Source organism: Tricharina praecox (genome assembly GCF_024521635.1).
Source record: "Tricharina praecox strain CBS 144465 chromosome Unknown BZA05scaffold_56, whole genome shotgun sequence".
Lineage (NCBI taxonomy): Eukaryota > Fungi > Ascomycota > Pezizomycetes > Pezizales > Pyronemataceae > Tricharina > Tricharina praecox.
Window position 1 is genome coordinate 1 of NW_026250458.1, and position 19,202 is coordinate 19,202.

General features: G+C 53.9%; 7 protein-coding genes across 7 annotated transcripts; 4 read left to right on the forward strand and 3 right to left on the reverse strand.

The window, feature by feature from the left end:
- Positions 1-10: 10 nt before the first annotated feature.
- On the forward strand, positions 11-413 carry BZA05DRAFT_449657 (putative ubiquitin-protein ligase 1; the record flags this gene model as incomplete). The annotated part of the gene is made up of 3 exons (XM_051487386.1): positions 11-209; positions 267-345; positions 395-413. Coding segments are annotated over 3 exons (297 nt in total), but the record flags the coding sequence as incomplete, so codon positions are not given.
- Positions 414-2,174: 1,761 nt separating this feature from the next.
- Positions 2,175-3,929, reverse strand: BZA05DRAFT_230449 (phosphoribosyltransferase-like protein). The gene is made up of 5 exons (XM_051479808.1): positions 3,926-3,929; positions 3,591-3,781; positions 3,120-3,488; positions 2,925-3,020; positions 2,175-2,854 (listed from the first exon to the last, which is right to left on the reverse strand). The coding sequence occupies exons 2-5, from the start codon at positions 3,653-3,655 to the stop codon at positions 2,425-2,427; spliced, it is 960 nt and encodes a 319-aa protein (XP_051334617.1). The 5' UTR covers positions 3,656-3,781; positions 3,926-3,929; the 3' UTR covers positions 2,175-2,424.
- A 4,881-nt stretch (positions 3,930-8,810) lies between these two features.
- BZA05DRAFT_413545 (ribosomal protein S6e-domain-containing protein) lies at positions 8,811-10,429 on the reverse strand. Its single transcript, XM_051485194.1, has 4 exons — positions 10,176-10,429; positions 9,390-9,861; positions 9,254-9,359; positions 8,811-9,134 (listed from the first exon to the last, which is right to left on the reverse strand). The coding sequence occupies exons 1-4, from the start codon at positions 10,192-10,194 to the stop codon at positions 9,072-9,074; spliced, it is 660 nt and encodes a 219-aa protein (XP_051334618.1). The 5' UTR covers positions 10,195-10,429; the 3' UTR covers positions 8,811-9,071.
- Positions 10,430-10,932: 503 nt separating this feature from the next.
- On the reverse strand, positions 10,933-11,994 carry BZA05DRAFT_413548 (putative 40S ribosomal protein S16). The gene is made up of 5 exons (XM_051485195.1): positions 11,789-11,994; positions 11,548-11,591; positions 11,497-11,511; positions 11,221-11,464; positions 10,933-11,156 (listed from the first exon to the last, which is right to left on the reverse strand). Exons 1-5 carry the CDS (start codon positions 11,841-11,843, stop codon positions 11,143-11,145), a joined length of 372 nt encoding a protein of 123 aa, XP_051334619.1. The 5' UTR covers positions 11,844-11,994; the 3' UTR covers positions 10,933-11,142.
- A 79-nt stretch (positions 11,995-12,073) lies between these two features.
- BZA05DRAFT_413549 (uncharacterized protein) lies at positions 12,074-13,145 on the forward strand (the record flags this gene model as incomplete). The annotated part of the gene is made up of 5 exons (XM_051485196.1): positions 12,074-12,109; positions 12,182-12,292; positions 12,393-12,531; positions 12,598-12,753; positions 12,784-13,145. Coding segments are annotated over 5 exons (804 nt in total), but the record flags the coding sequence as incomplete, so codon positions are not given.
- A 690-nt stretch (positions 13,146-13,835) lies between these two features.
- BZA05DRAFT_230545 (uncharacterized protein) lies at positions 13,836-15,279 on the forward strand. Its single transcript, XM_051479809.1, has 3 exons — positions 13,836-14,136; positions 14,380-14,559; positions 14,620-15,279. Exons 1-3 carry the CDS (start codon positions 14,072-14,074, stop codon positions 15,170-15,172), a joined length of 798 nt encoding a protein of 265 aa, XP_051334621.1. The 5' UTR covers positions 13,836-14,071; the 3' UTR covers positions 15,173-15,279.
- A 1,035-nt stretch (positions 15,280-16,314) lies between these two features.
- Positions 16,315-17,412, forward strand: BZA05DRAFT_413550 (uncharacterized protein; the record flags this gene model as incomplete). The annotated part of the gene is made up of 5 exons (XM_051485197.1): positions 16,315-16,452; positions 16,535-16,564; positions 16,597-16,619; positions 16,673-17,048; positions 17,083-17,412. Coding segments are annotated over 5 exons (654 nt in total), but the record flags the coding sequence as incomplete, so codon positions are not given.
- Between the last annotated feature and the right edge of the window lie 1,790 nt (positions 17,413-19,202).

Here is a 19,202-nt window from a genome sequence, read left to right on the forward strand (position 1 = left end):
CTCGTCGCAGATTCAGTGGTTCTGGCGGGCTGTGAGATCGTTTGACAAGGAGGAGCGCGCAAAGTTGCTGCAGTTCGTTACCGGCACGTCTAAAGTACCCCTCAACGGCTTTAAGGAGCTCGAGGGTATGAATGGCTTCTCCAAGTTCAATATTCACCGCGACTATGGAAACAAGGACCGCCTGCCGAGCTCGCATACGTGCTTCAACCGTGAGTTACCCCCTCTAATCTGTTTATCTTCATGGAGTATGGCTAACAGATGCGTAGAACTCGACTTGCCAGAATACGAGAGCTATGAGACGTTGAGACAGCAGTTGTTGACGGCTATCACCAAGGCGCGGAGTATGTATCCCCTTTGCACCATTCCGGGGAGTACAGGCTAACAGTCGTGATAGATACTTTGGTTTCGCGTGATTGCTTTTATTTTTTCTTTGGGGATAGAGAATTTGTTTGGGCACTTGAGTTTTGTTTGATTGTGGGCATCCGGGTGTTTTTTTACTTTGCTTTTTCCTACTTTTTCTCTTCGGCATTTCATTTCTTTTTCAGTGGGGATAACTGGTTTTTTCTTTTTTTTTCTGTTTCTTGCTTGGGGATTGTGTTGTTTTTTTTCCTTCGGGTTTTCTTCAATATGGTTCGGGTGTACTTCTTGCTTCTTCTGTGTTTTTACCGAGGACGGGGCGGGATGTTGGTGGTGGTGGTGGTGGTGGAGTGGAGTGGGGTGGGTGTAGGGTGGAGAGGGGGGATGGGGAGGGCATCTTTTTTGTGTTGCAGCGCGATGGGATGGGCCGCAAGCAAGGCAACGTGCAGGTTGCACTGCGAGGGGTTTGTACTTACGTTCGTAGTCTGGAATCGAGAGGTGTTACTCCAGATGTTGGGATCTCGTGCTTGGTGTGATGAGGGGATGTGATGCGATGCGATATAGATGTTTACCGGTGGACTTGGCTACTGATGACTTGGCCACACAATATGGGACCACCCCGTCGGGAGTCGGGACTATCTATCGAAACCGCTCCCGTAGGTGGTCTTCCAGCTTGGGCCCTCGCACCAGACACACGAGGAAAACATCATCATCTTCGTGAATCGTCAGGGCAGTCTGTGGTCGAGTCGAGTACCGGTAAATGTCCTAGGCAAGTAGTATCGACGCGATAACTCGTTCTAAGCCCTCGTCGAGAGTCACCAGTGTCGAAAGCCATCCAGTCCGTCCCGTCCGTCCCGTGCAGTCCCGTCCATCCTGTGCGGTCCCGTGTAGTCCCGTGCAGTCCGGCTGCTATGATAGCAATTGACGAGTAAACAAAATAGACAAACAAACCAACAGAAAGAGAAAAAAAAACACTCGTATGTGTAAGAGGTTGTCGAGAAGAGATGGACCATCCGAGAAAGTATCACGCATTATGGTCAATGTAAATCTATTTCGCATGTAGTCTGTAAACACATACGGTACATACTTCTTCATACTTCTTCATACTTCATACATACTTCTTAGCAAGTAGAAGACAACTTCTACCCTCTCCCAGTTTCAGTTCCATCCCATCATTCACCTTCACCTTCATTCTCTCCACCTTCCCTCCCTATATCCCCGTCGCCCTACAACATACATACATCTCCTAGCACCCATACATCCAATAACGCAAAGACAAAAACAAACAAAAAGCATCAGAACTCCCATCTCTCTCTATTCCCATACATATCCCGTACCCGTACCCGTACATACCATACGCAAGCCAATTCAGTCCCAGTTCCAGTTCCAGTTCCAGTCCCAGTCCCAGTCCCAGTCCCAGTCCCAGTCCCAATCCCGATCCCAGTGTCCCACCCTATCCGATCCGATCCAATCCCAAGATTTTTTGTATAATAGTTGTGCTGTGACTTTCCCTTTTCTCCCTCCCTTCCTCCGTCCCTTCGAACCAAACCAAGCCAACCAACGTACATAATTTACACAAACGATCAAACGTAACCAAAAAAAGAGATCAAAAAAAGATTAGCACCCACTATACTCGGAACAAACGCAAACCCCGAATGTCAACCCCAATGTCAAGACGAAAGACGACAGCAAAAGACGAAAGCAAAGACGACAGCAAAAGCAAAAAGCAACAGCAAAAACGAAAACGAAACGAAGCAAAATGCAACGTGAAAACCCATATGTAGATACAAACAGAAACTGTCGGAGGAGGAGGAGGTGAGCACGGTAGGTAGGTAGGTAGGTACAGACTTCATCGCCTAGGTTTCCCCAGCCAAAATAGTCGAGAGAGAGAGAGAGAGAGAGAGAGGGCAGCCCCCACCCAGAGCCCCCTCCGAGATCGATCGAACGTGAGCCGCGCCAAGCGGCGAAGGAACAAACCCATTAACACCCGCCACCGCCCACCCCACTCCCGCCGCATCGGCCATGGCACGCACACACACAATCCCAGCCAGCACTTCATCCATCCGCTCAGCTCGGCGGCGCGTGCGAAAACAAAAACGACACGCTCTCGCCGTTATGGGTGCGTCTGCAGGCCTCTGCGAGGGTGGGGGAGATATCGATAGTCCTGAGTTTCTTGCAGCGCTTCTTCTTGTCCTCGTGGGGCACGGTATTGGTGACGACGAGCATGGTGAGCTCGCTCTTCTCGACGATCTCGCACGCCGCGCCGGACAGGATCGCGTGCGTGACGATCGCGATGACCTTGGTGGCGCCGTGCTTCTTGAGGGTTTGTGCTGCCTTCGCCAGCGTGCCGCAGGTGTCCGCCATGTCGTCGACTAGGATGCCGACCCTGCCCGAGACGTCGCCGACGAGAACCATGCGCCCGATCTCGTTGGGGCGCGGGCGCTCCTTGTGGATCAGTGCGAAGTTGAGGTCCAGGCGGTCGGCGATGGCAGTCGCACTAGTGGGCCAGACGTTAGCGGCGGAGGCGAGAAAAGAGGTGGCGGGGATGCGGAGAGAAGGGGGGTTACCGCTTCGCACCGCCGGCGTCGGGAGAGACGATCACCGCGTTCCGGTAGTCTACGTTCCGACGAATCCAGTCCAGAGTCGAGGGCTCCGCATACAAGCTATTGTACCCGACCGATTAGCCACGGGCCACAGGCCACCGCCACAACCAACCATCCCATCCCATCCCATCCCCCGTACCCGCCACCGGAGCCACGTACTTATCGACAGGCACATTAAAGAACCCCTGGATCTGGCTGGCGTGAAGATCCATCGTGATGACGTGACTGCACCCGGCAGCCTGCAGCATGTTGGCGACGAGTTTCGCGGAGATTGGAGCCCGGCTCTTGTCCTTCTTGTCCTGGCGCGCATAGGGAAAGTTCGGAATGACCGCGGTAATGCGTCGGGCCGACGCGGTCTTGCACGCGTTGATCATGATGAGGAGCTCCATGAGGCCGTCGTTGACCTCGCCGGGCGCGGTGGACTGCACCACAAAGACATCCTCGTCGCGAACGGATTCTTGGATCGCGACGTACGTCTCCTGGTTGGAGCTGTGCGACACCTTGACCCGAGTCAATTCCAATCCGAGACTGTGTTTCGTTGTGTCTTGTAGTCAGTAACTAGGAAAAAGCAATTCCCCCACACTCTCCCCAGAAAAAAAAAAAGTCGCGCAACACAGGGACGGAACATACCGGTCAGCAATGCCCTCGGCCAGACCCCGGTGCGACGATCCTGCGATGAGTTTGATCGAGTTCATTGCCGGTATTGCTGATTGACCACAACGACTCGCGGGTTTGGAGGGGGAGATGGAATAGAGGGATAGAGAGAAAGAGAGAGAGGGCGAGCGACGTCGAGGTTAATGGACTGACGAGAGGATCGAAGACTAAACTGTGTAAGTCACATCACGTCAACGTCAAAGAAAAGTTTCCCCACGCACAACAAGAAATGGCGTATGTAGCATAGGGTACTCTAGGGTCCATCCGCTAGGTGGCGGGGGGATGGGATGGGGCTCTGTAAGTTTACTGACCTTTTTCACTTCTCTTGAACCGCAACGAGGGGAAGAATATCTGTCTGGGAGACCTTTGGCTGGATCGGTGTATGTATTGAGAGGGAGTTGAAGGAAGAAGAGGGCGGGTGCGGGGCGGGGCGAGGCGGGTGGAGCTAACGGATATCTGCCATTTGCGGGAGAGATGGAGTCGAAGGGAGGAATGCTCGGAGGATGTAGAGTTGGAATGGATGGATGGATGGATGATCAGGAGTGTCAAAGATACACGCCGCGGTCCTTGACCTTGCCAGCAGCCAGCAGCCAGCAGCCAGCAGCCAGCCCAAGCCGATCCCTCTCTCCGCGCCGCCGGCATGTTCAGATCCAGTCAAGCCGGGCCTTGGAGTGCTAGAGTGTGGAGAGTAGGCAGAGTTGTAGGTAAGAGGCAAGGCTAAGAAGAAACCGAAATGTTGATCGCCGTCTGCTTGCTGGTGGTGGTGGTGGTGGTGGTGGTGCTGCTGCTGCGGGTGCTCGTGCAGTGCTGCAGAGGCAGGCAGGCAGACACCACATACACGAGATGACCGTATGTACCGTACCCATCCATCCCCCCGCGGAAAAATGCAGCTTCGTCTCAGCATTCAATGCGAATACCGTAATCCTGGAGAAAAAGCGCAACGGGAAAAAAAAACGAGATGGACGGACGGGAGCTATTCTCCCGTGCTTACCGCGTGCACGCAATATCCATCTAGAGTAAAGTACCGGTATACGGTAACTACATCATACGAAAACGAAGCCCTATACCGTGCTCTACTCCAACTACCGTCGGCGCGGCTACTGTTCCTGCCCCACCATACACCATATGCTGGACAATCCACTGCGCAGAATTCTCGCATGATGCGTCATCTGCATGGCATGTGGTTGGATGGAGTAATAGCCGAGTGTCAGTCAATGCACATAAACACACTGTCGGCGGTTATGTGCTAGTACCGAGTATGTACTCCATGGTTGATACCCCGAGCATAGAGTATGCGCATTGCGTACGGGTACCGCACCAAAGCATGTAGAGTACTCTAGGGAGGCAAGTCCAATCCGGGGTACTCCCGGCAGAGGACTGCATACCGCACGCGTCGAATCCATACATACAAATTTATATTCCGCAGCCCCGCCGCCTCGCGCGCAGGTGAAGACTTTTGTACGTACGAGTAACTACGGTGAACATCGCCACCGGTAGGTACCTACTTTTCCATTCCATTCCCGCACACAAACACAGTTCTTCTTTTGCCGCGCCGGGTGCTGCGGTTACGGAGCGATTCGAGCCGCTCTATGTCCGGATTGCCTTCCAGGTTCCCAGCTGAAATCGTGCCGGCTCGCGGAGTCGCGGATGTCGCAGACTCGCAGCTGGCCGGTGAAGCTTTAACGTTTGCATATTGATACAGTTTTAACTTTTCCCAACACCGAAATGTGGCTTTCACGTTTGTTTTTTGCATCTCGATCGAGTTTTCCCAACACCAGAGTTCCGCTTCGTGTGGAAACCTAGAGTAGAGTAGAGTACTGTAGGAACTTCTCCGGAAGTAACCATCGACGCCAGATCTGATCCCGCCGGCTGTAAGGAGGTACTTAAAGTACTTTAAACATCCACAACGTGACTATTCCATGCGTAAGTCGTTAAGCAAGTATTCGGATATAAAGTAAGTGGTGCCCCACCTTGCACTTATAGTTCGTAAAGGTGGTGAGGCACGACTTATTGGCTGTTCCTAGTACTTGTTCGACCCACCAAACCCGTATCCTTTCCGGCACGTTCCCGCCGTCCGGTACGAATCAAAGATCGTGATTCGTGAATACTCGACCCACTTCGCCATGACGTCTACGTACAGTACATAGTGGTGCCCCATCTGCCCATCTGTCAAGTCGAAGTGGGGCAATCTGGGCGGGGTAGCTAAATATGCAGCCAAGATCACGCGGTGGCGGCGACGAGAGCTTGGGATTGGGATTGGGATTGCTGAACTCTATGGCGCCATCATTTCGGATGGTGTAACTCTAGAGTCTACATATACGCACCGGATGCAGCATCTCGACTGGTAGGTAGGGAGAAAACCAGTGGCCACTGGCGGCAGAGCTCATCAGGAGCTTACATATAGTAAAACCGCGTTTGTACCGTCCACTGTGATACTGTAGTAGCAATGTTCGATGGGATCGTCGGGCTTGATCAATCATCAATACTTGGCGACTGTCACGTCGCGAAACAGCGCGGCTTTACGGCTTCACGGCCGAGTTGTCCCTAGGGCACCTAGGTAGAGGAAACGTTTTCGTCAAACATACCTAGGTAGCACTCGGCGCGACCAACAGGTACCGTATCCAAGCCCGGGGTTTCTGACCGCAATACTGCCTACCCGGTAGGTATTGGGTGATGCTGTACCGGTAGATCTACCTACTGTGCAGTGTGCGATGTCAGCATCTGTGATTGCAGTACTGCCTACTCACCAGTCACCACCAGGCTGGTAGGTACTACGGGATTACCCACAGCACAGCATTGCATAGTGTAGAATTGCGCGATGATGCGTCGTGGTGCAATGGTGCAACCGCACCGTCCAGTGGGTCGCACTGGTGCTGTCCGGTGGGGATCCTCAGCCTCCAAATGCCCATCCTCCAAATGCCCATCCTCCAAATGCCCATCCTCACCGTAGTGAATGTGACGTGCCCAGTGGCCATTCAGCCTTGGACAGTGCTGAGTGGCCCAAAGCCATACATGCTCCTTCAACTCTTCGAACGGTGGTGGTGGTGTTATCCCGGATGGCAGCGTCCGCATACATATCCTTTGGGTCCGATCAGGAGTCAAATCTAAAGACTCAATACTGCATAACTTAACCTACACACCTGGTCATCGACCCCCGCCGAAGAATCGCGATTGACGGCTTGTGGTTGACATCACAAGTCTTCGGCTCCTCTGGTGACTGCTCATGAACCATCACTCGCCACATCTTTCTTTTCGTCCAGCCCACTGCCCACAGGCTTTCGCTTCCGATTCCGAGGACGAACAGGGAGGCAGGCCGGCGAACATAGGTGAACACACGGGTGGTACCGTGGTAGGGATGAGGAACTGAACTGGTTGAGCTCGCTGCTCATAGGGGTTGGACGGGAAGGGATGAGAACTGGACTAACGGACACCTTCATTCATTCATTTTCTCTTTTCATCCTTCGTTCTTTCTTTGTTTCTCTCTTTGTGTCGGCGGAGGAGGGTTGAGCGGGGATGGTTGGGCGTTGAGCGTGGATGGAAAGTTGGAGAGCTGAGCCCCGGGGGTTGACTCGCGGGGAGGGCTGGGCAGAGAGCAATAGGGAACTGGGATGAATCTGAAATGCTGGAGATTCAGGCCGGACTTCTGGGATACAGTACATGGGTTTGTTTTGTTTGTTCGTTATTTTTGCTCTTGAGTGTACCTAATCATCCTGGATCTTCACGTGGTTCTTGAATCTTCCCTTGACTCTCCGCCAGGCCTTGACATGCATGAAGCCACTACCATCACTCGAACCAAGTTTCCATCAAGTCGAGGTGAGGTGACTTTTTAACTGTAACTATTGGCATGCTTCCGTCGTAAGCTTTACGGTCACCGTGTAGGAGGGCTTCGGAGGGGATGCTGACTCGCTGAGCCCATCAATTTTCTCCCAACGTCTGTCTATTTTTGATCAGCACCGGCCTTCGTAACTTCACTTCCTGGTTGCCCTGTACTCACCATCTAGGGTCCACCCAGATCTCGCCAACAACTCAGATCCAGATCCCGGTTGCGGGCGACGGTGACGGTCAAAAAGTTGCCGCTACCTACAAGCTTCATTCGAGCCATCAAGCCGGCACAGCAGCGGCGAGTGATTTCAGATACCCAGCTCCCAGTACCAAGTTACTAAACCGTTTCGGCGTCGTCCACCAGCACGACTTACCAAGCCGACCGTGAACGACCCACCCGCAACCTCTAGCCTCCAGGTTCGATCATACCGGTAGCATTCGGATACCCGCAGATCGGGCGGTACGTTCGCTGGAAAGCCACCCCGTAGGAACGAACAAGTGGTCATCTTGACTGTCCCGGCCGACTGGCGCGCGCGTGTTCGCCGTCGTCGTCGAGGATGCAGCTGCACCAACACCACCCTCGTCCACTGCGATGCGTGCATGCGTGCCGGTCGATAGAACGGAACACCCCACAGCGCACCTGTAGATATGCTATCGCCATCACCGCGATCGGTTAGTGGTAGCTGCATCTGCTCTGGTTACAGGTTACTCGGTAGGTAAGTCGTGCGCCTGCTGAGCTAGCTGCGCGGCTGGGGAGATGGCTGCTTTTAAGTAAGTAATCCTAATCAAGTCAGCAAGCAAGCAAGACATCAGTTTGATCCCATCCGGAAAGCTGAATTCATTGTGGTTACACCCCGGAACGGAGCTGAGAACTTGTGATGGAGACGGGAATGACGAGGTGACCACGAGCCCAGCGGGTATGCATAGGAAGCCGATTGGTAGACGCCAGAAAGCCCTCATGTGAGAGTACTAGTGCCCGCCTTTCCCTCCGTTAAAGAACCGAGGGGTATTCCTGCTCTTGACGGCGCTGAAATTTTGGCTCCCTATCGGATACCTATCGATGGTGATAGCTGGCCTGAGAAACGGTGGCGATGTTAGCTCTTTGGGCCTCGAAGTTGACCGTGGAGTGGCCGCAGTAGGTGTCCGCTTTTTATGCCTTAGCGAATACTAATTGTAGGATGTAGCGACCTCGTGCAGTGGCCGGCAAGTTCATGCGTAAGAGGCCGCCATCGAGCGTGGCTGGCATTGACACGTGCACGTGATGGACCTGTGATTCGAGTTGCCGAGCTCTGGGGCGAGCAGCAGCATGAGACATCACCCGCGTAGATCAAACTCAGGTAGGTAGAGCACGTGAAATCACCGCCGGCGCCATCATGTGAAGAATTACGAAGTCTTCATTCCCAGAACCGAAGCAGCCATCGCAACAAGCTTGCCTTTCTCCGCATGCCTACCACACAAGTATAGATCACATCTAAGCAACTACCGTAATGTGCACAGGAAGGACGAAGTTTTTTACGAAATTGCGCCCCCAGGAAAAACACAGAACGAGAAATGTGACTGATGCCTTTTGAACTACCTATTCCGGCCCCAAAGCAACCCTTTACTCCTTCCTCATCGAAGAAGCGCGACGCTTCTTCATTCGGTGCGCTTGCTCTTCTCCTCGGCGACACGCTTGGCAAGAAGCTGGGTGTACTCGTTCTGCGATGGTGGGTTAGCTTAATGGTCATTGCCAGCATAGACGAAAGCGGAAACTTACGGCAGCATCCTTGGCGGCCTCAGCCCTTCTCCTCTTCAGGGCAACCCTGTGGCGCTTGTGCTGCAGACGCTGGGGGTGACCAGTCTCTGGATCTTGGCAGCCTTGGTGTATGCCTTCTTGCCCTCACCCTTGGGCTGAACCTCACGGCGGATGACGTACTTGCGAACCTGCAGCAGCAAAATCGTCAGCTCTCGAACCACAGTAGGCGTTGATTGCGGGTCAAGCGTACATCATCGTCCTTGGTGAGTCCGAAGAACTTGCGGATCTTGGTGGCCCTCTTGGGACCGAGCCTCTTGGGGTGGGTGGTGTCGGTAAGACCGGCGATGTCGTTCTCACCCTGCTTGACAACGACGAGGGAGAGGACAGCCAAGTCGGAACCGACGATGCATCCACGGACGGACTTCCTCTTGCGCTCACCGGTGCGGCGAGGGCGGTAGCAGGAGGTACCCTTGGAGAGCAGGAGCTTGACACGGGTGGGCAGCAGGACACCCTGCTTCATGGGGAAACCCTGCTTGTCGTTTCCACCGGTGATCTTGAAAACGTAGCCCTTGAACTCATCACCGACGGAGTCGCCGGGAACCTCCTGACCCATACGCTTCTCGTAGAACACACGGACGCGGCGTTCATCGTCGATCTCGATGAGCTTCTGGGAGCCGTTGGCGGGGGTAGCTGTGGACCGAGGAGAAAGACCGTTAGCCGGGAACTCTTTCTCGATTTTTCTTTCTGCCAATCGCTTTCGAGCGTCGGTTGTCCCTCATCATCCAATCATCCCTCGTCATCCCGTCATCGCAAAATCCTCCTCTTCACGGTCGTAGCTCCCAATTTCCTCCAGTTCCTCCGCGTAGACCAGACGAGTACCGAGCGGATGAAGACAACGGGGCGCGAGATTTCAGAGTAGAGTGGTGGCTGAGAACTTACGCCTGCGTGACATAATCGTTAGCCCAGCAGCTCTCGCCCACCACTTCACGCGAGCAGAAAAACACGTACGATATTCAACTTCATGATGGCGGCGACTTTTCGGAGGTCGTAAAACTGTCAAGTCGGTGCGCACGGGGAGGGACGGGGGGCAGGGCGGGGCCGGATTGTCGTTGGGGTCGTGCGGAATTGTCGATATTGGTGTGTGGTTGTTGGAATTGGTGTGTGGAGTTTCCCGGCGAGTGCGCTGTGCGGGTTTGCTGGGGACTGCGTTTTTGGCGGCTCAAGCTAGGGCAACTTGTGTGGGCTTGGCACACCACCAACGACAGACAAAACTTTCACAGCATCGACAAGCACTCAGAACGCAATTCTTTTTTTAAATTTTGGTAGAGGGGGTTGAACACTTCTACCAGCTACATGGTTGCAAAAATCAGTGGATCTCGTGCGACCGTTCTGTACTCTTTTTGTCTTTCGAGATGGTGCAGTAGGAGTGTGACGGCTGGTCCCACTTCGGGGAGGGGAACACCATGCGCATGCTCAGTTTTACTCGTAGGCAGTCTACTGGCGATGATCGATGTTTTGCCCTGAACGGGACGAACGTAACGCCGTGTCCTTTTCACCATGCGAGCAGGCTTTAAAGCTCGGCTGGCGTTGGACTCTGCTTGCCGTAGAGCGTGATCACTGGCTGACATACAGTGATGGAAATCGAAGCATCTCTTCTCGGGTTCTACATGTGTGGATGGCGCATGTCGTCGAAGCGGAGATATAAACACAAAAGGCGTCAGGGTTGGACAGCAGTATAAAGTCACAGAGTACAAGGCTCAGAATGTTTCACTACCGTAATATTTGAGTTATTGCAGTGTGATTTCGCATCTAACGCCCAAATCCAGACCCAGAAATGTAGAAAAAGACACCATCTTATTTTTGCACACGGAGTTGTTTGGATTATCATTGCGGAATACTCGTAATCCCCACATGAAAGTGTCCATCCAGTACCAAAGCCACCCCGACGCCAACCCCAGCAAAAAAACAAGATTAACGGTAAGACTCTGTGTACGGATTCTGTCAGCAGCCGTCCATTGGCGAGACCGGGTATGACGAGGATAGACGTACTCTGGTACCTGGCACGGGCACCGGGACCACCGAACTTCTTGGGTTCGCAACGGCGGTTGTCGGCAACAAGCAGGGTGCGGTCGTACTGGACGAGCAGCTGCTTGATGTGGTTCTTGGAGTGCTCATCGACGAAACTTCTGGTAGTACGCGACGATGCTCTGGCGATAGCCTGACGGATAGCGTAGACCTGCGAAGTGTGTACTCCTCCAGTCACGCGAACGCGGATGTCGACATTCGCAAAGTTCTCGAGACAACAATCAGGAGGGGCTCGTACACCTTGAAGCGGAGAACCTACGGCTTCACGAGGTGCAGAGGCTGTCCGTTGACCTTGACAAGGCCCTTGCCGGCCTTGCAGTGGGCGACCGCAGTAGCTGATCAACAACTATCGTCAGCCGTCTGTTGTCCATTCCGTTCCCATCGCTTCATCCATTCCCATGTTCCCCATCCTCTCATTCCGAGCTATCCACCGTCTCCCCCATACACTATAGCATCCTCCTCTTTCGAAAATTGTAGTCCCCCCATTCTTCGAAATCGCGAAATCGGGGGAGAAAGCTTGTTGAAAACATACCAGTCTTCTTCTTGCCGAAGCACTGGACGGATTGAACGGGGGCGTCGCCTGCCATGTTGTGTACTCTCGATCGATTCGGGGTGAAGTCGTTCGGTCGGTCGGTCGAGGGGTGGCGGTAGGTGTCGGGGGGGCGTGCTGTCGTTGGAGATTTTCGGATCGGTTCGCGTCAATTGCCAGACTCTGCCGCAATTGTGGGGGGTGCGGCGTGCGAGCGCTTGTGTGTGTGGGCATTTTTCACTTGAGCCGCATGGGACTGTGAAAATAGGGATTGTGTGGAGCTTAGCGATGAGCGACGTCATTTACCGGCGACTTCTGGGCTTAGTACGACCCAAACCAACGACAACGACAACGACCAAAAATGCTGTTTCGTTTGGATCGAATTGGAAAGGACAGCTCGGGATCGGACACGAGAAATCCCCATGTACGACGAGATGTATTTCCACGTCTGTATTCCCCGAAACGGGTCCGCACAAGTCGCTGGTTGCGGGTGGGAATCATACACTTGTGCTCTTCCCCGGCGGACGTCGTATTCTAGCGGGACTAAATAGTACGGACCAGTGTGGATTGCCTACTATCAATGGGCGACTCGTTCTCTAAATTTCAGCGAGTGCCCCCCTCCCAACCTGACGGTGCTGTTGGGATCACGTCTCAGCTGGCTGGGAGTTCTCGATACTTGTGTCGACTACGGGTGCGATATTCGCTTGCGGTCCGGGACCAAAGGCGAGCTTGGCCTGGGCGACAATGTCACCAGCTGCGAGCTCACACGCATGGAGCCCTTCTTGACCGGAGCTGCAATGATAGCTTTTGAGCTCGGGCATGGCACACTCGATCGCCGTCATGGACAACGGCGAGGTGTGGGGATGGGTGCAGGCAGGAAGGGGCAGCTTGGACATCCAATGGAGAAGACTGTCGGTATACCGCGCTGCGTGCAGATGGGTATGCAGTTGCAGCGGCAGGGTGTGGACGTGAGTTCACCTTCGTCATGAGCGCAACAGGAGCAAGGCATGCGATGCTGGGGGGCAAAGGAAGATTCAGGCTTGAGGAGGACACGCCGGAGCAGGGAGAGATGCGAGGCTGGAGGCAAGTCGGAGCTGCATGGGGGAGCGTGTTGGTGCTGAAGGCGGATGGTACGGTGAAAGGATGGGGGAGGAACGACAAGGGACAACTTCCACCCAAGGGGCTGCAGGGTGTGCAGGAGATGGCAGTGGGCAGTGAGCATGGGCTTGCCGTCGTGGGAGGGAAGGTGGTGACATGGGGCTGGGGTGAGCATGGGAACTGTGGTCTCGATCGCAGCCAGAACGGCGGCGATGTGATCGGTGGGGTTCATGTAGTCGAGGTTCATGGAACGGCCAAGAGGGTATGGGCTGTGCTACGAGCTGGGCGTGGACTGAGTAGAGTAGACCATCCAATGTACTGGCACCTAGGCTTTTCTAGCTGCTCTGGCATGAACTGATTGCTCTCCCTTGTGCTTTGATGTCGTTTGGCCACCGGTCGATGTCGGACATGTTTGATGGTGCACGTCGATGAGCCTTGCATCGAGTAGGATGGGATGGAACGGGTGGAGTGAGTGTCTCAATGCATTTCGGTCGACGTGGTCAGCTTTTTCCACTCATGCACACTGTCTAAACCGCTCGCTGCTGCGGGCCTTGATGGATCAAGGCTGTTCTATCATTTCGCCGATGATGCGAAGCATGTGTAAACAGTGAGATCAGCTAGCAGGCAGACACAAAAAAAACCTGTTTCTAATGCCGGAAGTGACGATGGTTCAGCTACACCGCATCACGGGGTTGTAAAGTAAACAAACACGATCGGTTCATCGTGTTAAAGCAGCACAGATCGGTCATGTATGAATGCATAGATCCAAGGGTACATTCGAGATTGTCCGTACCGAACAACGCTGTCGCAATCAGACCCTTCATACATGAAGGCATGAACGCATCAAATGTATCAAAACAAAGTCAATGTCGCCTCTGCCCAATGTAGAAAATGTCGGCCAAATATTGCCGCTCGATCCACATAAATTCAGTCCTTCCGTCCCCGACTCTGTCTCTTCCTTCAACCTCACTCTTTCTTCGAAATCACCCACCATCTTCATCATCCTTCAATTCGTTGTCGGGATACCTCTTCACATTCGTTCATCTACTTCCTCCTCTTCCGTCCGCCTTCCTTTCCCTCTTTCTCTTCAATCTCATTCCATTTCTCCTCACTCTCACTCTTGACAATCTTTCTTCAACAATCTCCCCTCCTCTAATACCAACTCAGCTTCGCCCATACAGCGTTCCGATGCTACTCAAGAGTCCAGCTCTGCTGGCAATGGCCTTTTTGGCTGTTGCCGACGGCTTCCCTCGGTATGTCCCACTTCCATCTACTATTTTATTCTTCAGCCCTATTCAGAGTAGTGGTCTCTTGCCACCCCCTCGTACAATATTTTTAGCTTCGTCCTTACTGTTTTCGATTCCCATTCGCATCATTTTTCATGATGCATACTCTGCTTGGCCAGTGACCGCACTACTGTCTAATACGCTGTCTTCATTTTTTTGCACTCTTGTCATCGTATCCTTTACCGAGACTGTGCTGATATTTTTATTCAGGATTAGGCCCGGCGGTGCAGGCTTTCCTAAGGTCACCACTACCGTCACCGAGACTTTCACGTCGGTTTACGTCGTAACTTGTGCTCCGACTCTTGGTGGCTACTGGGACTTCAAGCTTCCAGGCGTCAAGCCCGCGAAGAGAGACGTCAAAGACGACGATGATCCCATCTCTTGGCCTCGGTGAGTTTTTACTTGACTACTTGAGTTGAAAGCAACAATCACTTACGAGTGATAATGTAGTACTCTTACGGTCACCAAGACGAAATCCACGACGATCACCGAGTCCCTCTCTCGGAGTTGCCCTATCACGGATGGACCTACCGAGACGCCGACTCCCACGTTGACTCCGTCCGACACCGTTGAGCCCTCCGAGACTGCTACTCCCTCCGAGACCGCGACCCCCTCCGAGACTGCTACTCCCTCCGAGACGGTTGAGCCTTCCGCGACTGCTACTCCCTCCGAGACTGCTACTCCCTCCGAGACTGCTACTCCCTCCGAGACCGCGACCCCTCCGAGACGGTTGAGCCTTCCGAGACTGCTACTCCCTCCGAGACTGCTACTCCCTCCGAGACGGTTGAGCCTTCCGAGACTGCTACTCCCTCCGAGACTGCTACTCCCTCCGAGACTGCTACTCCCTCCGAGACCGCGACCCCCTCCGAGACGGTTGAGCCTTCCGAGACTGCTACTCCCTCCGAGACTGCTACTCCCTCCGAGACTGTTGAGCCTTCCGCGACTGCTACTCCCTCCGAGACTGCGACCCCTTCCGAGACGGTTGAGCCTTCCGCGACTGTGACCCCCTCCGAGACGATTGAGCCTTCCGAGACTGCTACTCCCTCCGAGACCGCGACCCCCTCCGAGACTGTTGAGCCTTCCGAGACTGCTACTCCCTCTGAGACTGTTGAGCCTTCCGAGACTGCTACTCCCTCCGAGACTGTTGAGCCTTCCGCGACTGCTACTCCCTCCGAGACGGTTGAGCCTTCCGCGACTGCGACCCCCTCCGAGACTGCTACTCCCTCCGAGACGGTTGAGCCTTCCGCGACTGCGACCCCTCCGAGACTGCTACTCCCTCCGAGACTGCTACTCCCTCCGAGACTGCGACCCCTTCCGAGACGGTTGAGCCTTCCGCGACTGTGACCCCCTCCGAGACGGTTGAGCCTTCCGCGACTGCTACTCCCTCCGAGAGACTGTGTGAGCCTTCCGAGACTGCTACTCCCTCCGAGAGTTCCCTCGCGAGCTTCCTCTGACTACCCTTCCGAGACGGTTGAGCCTTCCGAGACTGCTACTCCCTCCGAGACGGTTGAGCCTTCCGCGACTGCTACTCCCTCCGCGACTGTGACCCCCTCCGAGACGATTGAGCCTTCCGAGACGGCTACTCCCTCCGAGCCGCGACCCCTCCGAGACTGTTGAGCCTTCCGAGACTGCTACTCCCTCTGAGACTGTTGAGCCTTCCGAGACTGCTACTCCCTCCGAGACTGTTGAGCCTTCCGAGACTGCTACTCCCTCCGAGACTGCGACCCCCTCCAAGACTGTTGAGCCTTCCGCGACTGACCCCCTCCGAGACTGTTGAGCCTTCCGAGACTGCTACTCCCTCCGAGACTGCTACTCCCTCCGAGACTGCGACCCCCTCCGAGACTGTTGAGCCTTCCGAGACTGCTACCCCTCCGAGACTGCCCTCCGAGACTGCTACTCCCTCCGAGACGTTGAGCCTTCCGCGACTGCTACTCTCCGAGACTGTTGAGCCTTCCGGACTGCTACTCCCTCCGACACGGTTGAGCTTCCGCGACTGCGACCCCTCCGAGACTGTTAGCCTTCCGGACTGCGTCCTCCGCGACTGCTACTCCCTCCGAGACGGTTGGCTTCTGAGACCGCAACCCATCCGAGACTGCGACCCCTCCGAGACTCTACTCCTTCTGAAACTTCGTCGAAACTGAAGGACCTTCTGTGACCCCTTCTCCCACAGCTACACAATCCGTCATTTCCCCTCACGGACATTCCACTTCCACAGAAAATGTTTCTTCGACTGACACGCCGTCTTCCACGGAGACTGGTATCCCCACAGAGACTTTCTCCAGAGTGCCCGTTTGGATACAAGCCTGATGTTCTGATTGTAAGTTCTCGCCCACCTTGCAGCGATATGTGTTATTGACTTGTTTAGTTCGATGACTTCGCCACCACCGAGGAGCCAGTGATTTCTCCCCCACCCCGTTCGAGTACAAGAACTTCACCTTCGACGACGGATGGTTGGTTTCCAGCTGCTATCGCTCTAACACATGGCTAATGACTTTACTCGCAGGCAACTCCTAAACTGCAACCAGTTGGACTACTATCTGGACCAGACTTGCAGCCAGGATACTATCGAGGGTGCTCAGTATCTCTCTCCTTCATTCTCGCATCAGCAGCAACAAGCCAACTTCCGTCGCATCACGTTTGACATCGAGGGAGACACCACTTCATTTGTTCTCAAGTCGTTCAAGGTTTCCACCAAGCCTATCGGCAGTATCTCCAACAACGACTATGCTGGCATTGTCTACTGCGCCTGGACCGTCGAGGACCAGTACTACGTTGGATATCCGAGCGTCTGCGGTGACATCAATCTCAGCGGCCCTCAACCGTTCCAGCAACTGGTGGAACTCAATTGGAGCAATGTCGCATACGTCGCTTTTGCCGGTGTTCAGAAACTACAAGAAGCCTCCGACCTACAAGGAAGTTGCGAGCGCCTCCAAGGGTGCTAAGCCCGTCGAGTTCCAGATTGACGACATTCGTGTTTGCGTCCCGGATGATGATGTTTAGATTTTCATTGATTTTCGCGTTCGATGTTTGTGATGTTTCTATATGATTCCGGATGTGGGGTTCTCGGAGTGGTAGTAGGTGGTGGATTTGTTCATGCAATTAGTGTTTTTTTACGCCAAAAGCATTGCTTTTACTGTGTAATTCTGTGTTTGAAAAGTTTGTGTAATGATACGAATGATTGGTGCTTTTGCACAAATGTTTTGTCAAGCGACTGGATTTCGATCACGTAGTGTTGCCATCGGGGAGTCGCTTCAATCTGAAGGTTATCTTCCATAGAGATTCCGCGGACAGGGTGAACCGGAGCCTAGAAGCATCTATGGATCATCAGAATTGCGGAAATATATCCATAGAGAAGTAAAGTTCATAGGGCCAGAGTTCGTTGGGGTGGGAAGGTCTTCTGTGTACTTTCGCATTCTCCATACACTAGCCGAGAGCTACTTTTGACTCCTCAACTCTCCATTCACACCTCCTCTACTTTCACAACTGTTTATAACCCTCCACTCGCACCACCTCCTCTACTTTCGCAACTACCCCCACTCGACCCACAACTCCTCCTCTACTTTCACAGCTACACGCAACACCAGCCACACCTCACCTACTACCTAGACAGCCAACGAAACATCATCAGAGACGAAGACAATCGCCCCCCCGCCGCCACAGCAGCAGCACGCGCACCTCGACGCGCATCCAGAAGAACAAGAACAAGAAGGCGGCCAGCGCGATTATCGCCAGCGCAATCCCTACCACCGCCATCCCCGTTCCCCCCGCAAAGCGCTTCGTCGGGCCCCTCCCCCTCGACCCCATGAGCCCCGACGCAAAGCTATTTCGTGCTGGCTGTGCTGGCGGTGCTGGCATCAGCATGGTGATCTGCTTCAAGATCAAGAGTAAGGCACTTGATGGTGCGGACTTCCTCCCCCCTCCCCCCCCTCCGCCCGCCACCGTGGAGCCCGGCTGACAGTCAGCGCAGCCGCCCTCGCGAAGAAGATGAGCCTCCTGGAGCACCCGGATCGTCCCGGGATGTTGATCCGTGGTGGCGACGACTCCGTTGAGGCTCACGATGTGAGCGGGAGCTCAAAGAGATGAGGAAGCGGGCGGTGGAGCAGCTCGGGGTGGGGAGAGCGCGAGAGGGTGGCGAAGAGGTTGGGGGATATGCTCCTTGCTGAGTCCTGATGGCCTACTTCATCGACCAGTTTCAGATGCCTGAAGCCTGAAGGCATACGAAGAAGAAGACAACTAACTACTAGACTCTTGAGGACTAAGCTCACGGAGCTGAAGAGATCAAGAGATCAAGAGGCGGAGGAGAAGCAGTGGAGAATGGAGGATGGCCTGGCGGGAGAGGGTGGTTAATTGGGACCCTCAGTAACCAGTTTGGCCTGGAAGTTGGGATCCACGGTGATGGACTCTGGAGTATATGCTATTGAGAATTTTTTTAGAAAATGTTTCTTTACACTTCACTATTCTTCTAGCTTTTTCTTCATGTTGCGGTGTTGCAAATGTAGCCTGTCGGCATCGGAATGATCACGGGCAGCGGCTGGGCCCCACTGCGGGGCCTTGTTAGCATTTAGACTTGTCTCTCTGGTGTGGGGTTTATCGTTATGTGCCCGGTGGCGAGAATATCATCATGTCTTGAGTTTATTTTGACCACGGGGTGGTGAAGGGGGGGGGGAGTCTAGGTCTGTGGGGATGTATAAACGTTAAAATAGTAGAATGGAAAACTTATTTGATGCTTTTTTTGGTGTATTATTACATTATGTAATGCTGTTATAGCAAGAACGAGCGTTCAAAGCTGGGGGTCGAAACTGTCCTTCAGTCTCATCCACTAGAAGATGCGAGAAAGCAACTCAAGTGCGCCGGACAGTGGACACATCCCATTCCGTCACATGATATCACTCTGCTCAGCATTCCCACTGCAAAAACGTGAGTTTTACGGCTGTCTGTGGTGCAAACCCGCCATTTTTGGGCTAGTTGAGGGAGTCTTGGGAGACATGGTGAAATCAAAGGCTGCCGGAAAGTTTCGTAGGCCTATACTGTCG